The sequence below is a fragment of the Tilletiaria anomala genome, assembly GCF_000711695.1.
Source record: "Tilletiaria anomala UBC 951 chromosome Unknown K437scaffold_261, whole genome shotgun sequence".
NCBI classification, from domain to species: domain Eukaryota; kingdom Fungi; phylum Basidiomycota; class Exobasidiomycetes; order Georgefischeriales; family Tilletiariaceae; genus Tilletiaria; species Tilletiaria anomala.
The window spans coordinates 1-1743 of NW_013546761.1; the positions used below are offsets into that span (position 1 = coordinate 1).

At 48.5% G+C, this 1743-nt stretch overlaps 1 protein-coding gene across 1 annotated transcript; it reads right to left on the reverse strand.

Moving 5' to 3' along the window:
* Positions 1 to 1159: 1159 nt before the first annotated feature.
* Positions 1160 to 1442, reverse strand: K437DRAFT_271396 (uncharacterized protein; the record flags this gene model as incomplete). Its single annotated transcript, XM_013384257.1, has 2 exons — positions 1160 to 1228; positions 1299 to 1442. 2 exons carry the CDS (start codon positions 1440 to 1442, stop codon positions 1160 to 1162), a joined length of 213 nt encoding a protein of 70 aa, XP_013239711.1.
* Positions 1443 to 1743: the final 301 nt, after the last annotated feature.

Sequence of the window (1743 nt, forward strand, 5' to 3'; positions counted from 1 at the left end):
AAGCAGCACAGCCCATAAACAACATCGAACGTCATGGAACATTCACAGGCAAGTAACTAGCTACAGTAGGTGCATGCGAATGACAACAACTTGTGGACATGTATGCAGCTGCACAAGGTGACCAGCCCTCGTATATTGTAGAGAATATCAAGATGTCAGAGCACCCTAAGTTGGGATATACTAAACCAATCCTTCATATCAGGCTAACGATCCAGAGACCGTATCTCGTAGCGCTGTCTGAAGAGGCGCGGATACCCTTAACTGTATGTTTATAAATTTTGGTGCTTTGTAGCGCTCCACCATCCATGAAGTAGGCCATTGAGTCTATTACGTGAAAGTGGTCGAACAATACCCTATGGTTGCAGTATACTTCTAGAACCTGAGTTATCATGCGACTGTTGCGACGCATGATGCATGTGCGATGATTGTACATGTAGACATCTGCTGCCACGAGCCTACCCAAGAGGGTTTTTTCTAGCTTCAACCTACTGATCCATGATCGGACCCTGTTGCAGAGGGTCAGGTTGAGGCGCTCAGCGCTCCCGTACTATTGAGGTGTGTATGGGACTAACCATTCCCGCCTCATACCGTGTTGTCGAAGGAGTTGCTACTACACCCGCATGCCGATGTATTCACCGCTGTTGTTTGAACAGATGATCTTGTTCACCTTGGTTGTCTCCTTCTCTACTTGGCGCATCCAGTTGTTGATGCCGTTTGCAACATTCTTACGGCATACCAGTGTGTGAGCTCAGACCCTGCCCAACTTTTCATCTGTAACGGTTAGGAAGTTGAGCGCGTCATTTACGCTCTTCATGGGCACAGGCCCAACGATACTTGTGTGTACTCTTTCAAACACATACTGTATTATGCGTTCTTCCCTTGTGGTGCTCTATGGGAAGTGGGCAGCGTTCCAAACGCGCATGCTTCATATACACGGTCAGCTTTAGTGAACTGTAGGCCCTTCACCTTGCAGGGTTGCGTTGCGTTGCACAAGTCATGCATTGCTTTACCGAGGGGGTTGGGGCATAGCCCATCATCCGCATTTGCACGACCTGGACAGGCCGACATATTCCGCATTGCGGTGGTGATTCCCTTCATGACAGAAAGAGCTAGGATGCCACCGCGCAAATCCACCATCGTGGTTACCATACCATTTCTGTTACCAAAAGTAGTTGTAGCCCTTCCTTCTTGTGCTTGGTGCAGGCGCCCGGCCACTGCGAGTTTGATTCTGCTTACGATGATGAGTTCCCCTGTGTGCCTCAGACGTCAAGTGTATTCTGGAGATAGAAGTTGTCCACAACGTTGCCCTCATCAGTCTTGACACGAATCGGCCCATATTCGCCCTTGGGCACTTCCTTCATCGTGTCACTATTGTTGAGCTTGATGCCTGTAGAATCCTTGAGCTTGTTGGTGTGAGAAGTGCCTTGAGGGAGTGCAAACATTGTGTGTCGATCATGATACCAATGGTATTCGTGCGCTGTAGGGCAATACTGCATTGTAGAGCAATGCTGTTCTAGCACCCAACGAAACGATAGGCTTTTTCTCAGGGGCAAAGTGACCCTGAACACGTCTTTTCAATCAATATTCATTTGTAGATGGCCTTGCTAGCCCCGATTCCAGCAATCCATCTTTTTATTGCCAGTATGTCCGCATGCACCTACTGTAGCTAGTTACTTGCCTGTGAATGTTCCATGACGTTCGATGTTGTTTATGGGCTGTGCTGCTTCGAGGTGCTTCGCACTG